The sequence below is a fragment of the Hipposideros armiger genome, unplaced genomic scaffold, assembly GCF_001890085.2.
Source record: "Hipposideros armiger isolate ML-2016 unplaced genomic scaffold, ASM189008v1 scaffold_151, whole genome shotgun sequence".
NCBI lineage: Eukaryota > Metazoa > Chordata > Mammalia > Chiroptera > Hipposideridae > Hipposideros > Hipposideros armiger.
The window spans coordinates 1,774,280-1,775,830 of NW_017731501.1; the positions used below are offsets into that span (position 1 = coordinate 1,774,280).

At 37.0% G+C, this 1,551-nt stretch overlaps 1 protein-coding gene across 1 annotated transcript in view; it reads left to right on the top strand.

The window, feature by feature from the left end:
* Positions 1-1,524, top strand: part of LOC109387228 (low-density lipoprotein receptor-related protein 4-like) — a 17,589-nt gene extending 16,065 nt beyond the window's left edge. The window contains exon 17 of the mRNA XM_019650991.1: positions 1,312-1,524. Within this exon, the coding sequence (XP_019506536.1) occupies positions 1,312-1,471 (160 nt within the window). The 3' untranslated portion in view covers positions 1,472-1,524. The remainder of the gene's footprint in view (positions 1-1,311) is intronic.
* Positions 1,525-1,551: the final 27 nt, after the last annotated feature.

Here is a 1,551-nt window from a genome sequence, read left to right on the forward strand (position 1 = left end):
TCAGTGGCACAACCTCAGGGATAAAATGAGGAGATTCTCCACCAACGAGGCAGAGTTAGTGCCAATGATTATGTGGAGGAAAAGTTAGGTGTATTAGTTTTCTAGGGATGCTGTAACACATACCACAGATTTTTGTCTTATACAACAGAAATTTATTTTCTCACAGTTCTGGGGACTGGAAGTCTGAAATCATTGTGCAGCTGGGTTGGTTTCCTCTGAGGCTAAGGGTTGGTTTCTTCTTGAATTATAGATGCAGAGTTCTCCCTATATCGTCATATGGTCTTCCCTCTGTACGTGTCTGCGTTCTAAAATCTCCAGGTCTATCAGGACACCAGTCATATTGGATTAGGGCCCAAACTAATGACCTCATTTTAACATAATAGCCTTTTTAAAGAACCTATCTCCGAATATGGTCACATTCTTAGGTAGTAGAGCTTATGACTTCAACATATGAATTTGGAGGGGATACAACTCCGCCCATAACAGGTGGTGAAATGAAGAAACTCAGGAAGGAATAAAAGCAAAAGCAATAAGTTTGGTCTAGGAGCAAGAGTCATTGGATTGAAGGAAAAAACAAGAACAACAAAATGATGATTTAGAGTAGGAATGACTTTTTAATTTTTATTGAATTTATTGGGGTGACATTGGTTAGTATAATTATATAGGTTTTAAGTGTACAATTCTATAATATGTCATTTAGAGTAGGAGTGATGACAAAATAAGCTTTAGAGTAGGGAGATAAGTAACTGAAGAAACTGATTAAATAAACATATTGGGAAGGGACATTACAGAGAGCATGTATCAAGAAATATAAAGATGACAAAAGTTTTAAAAGTTAAAAGTTACATTCACTTTACAGACTGATGAAAAGGCCAGGAGAAGTGATTTGTCTTTGCCCAAAGTAACACTGGTTAATAGCTAACTGGTTAATATTAAGATGACTGAGATGCTACCCTTGGGGTTCTGATTGTCACCTCAGGTATTTCTACTACGTTAACTTGCTTTCCTAACTCACCCCTGTCCAGTTGCCTTTTACCTGTCCTTGGATTCAGTGCTCATTAACTCCTATTATCTAGTATTCCTCGATTGAGACGATGTATCATTTTGGAAGTTAAGTGAATGCCTAGTGATAAATCATAACTGGCTCAAGTATTGTCCATTTTAGGTCATTTGCTTTGTTAAAGAGACTATTAAAATGGCATAATTCATATAAAAATAACCTTCGATAAAGAACAAGTTGGCACTTTTTAACCATTCCCCAATCTCAGCTCCTACCTCAAGGAACAACTCTTTTGACGGTTTAATTTCTAGAAATAGTACAGCATCATCAAGAAATTCAGCCACCTATAAAGAAAAGGACGCAGAAGAGAGTCTATTGAACAGTGAGACTTTTGTCAATGAAGCCTATGATGAGCAGGTATGCCTGAAAGTCTCTTTAAAAACAAAAAAACAGACTGTAAGAAACAGTTAAAGCATGCCCCTCCTGAAACATCCTAGCTGGGTGAGAATAGGCAATGCTAACTAGCGAATGATGCTATTATGCATAAGTGT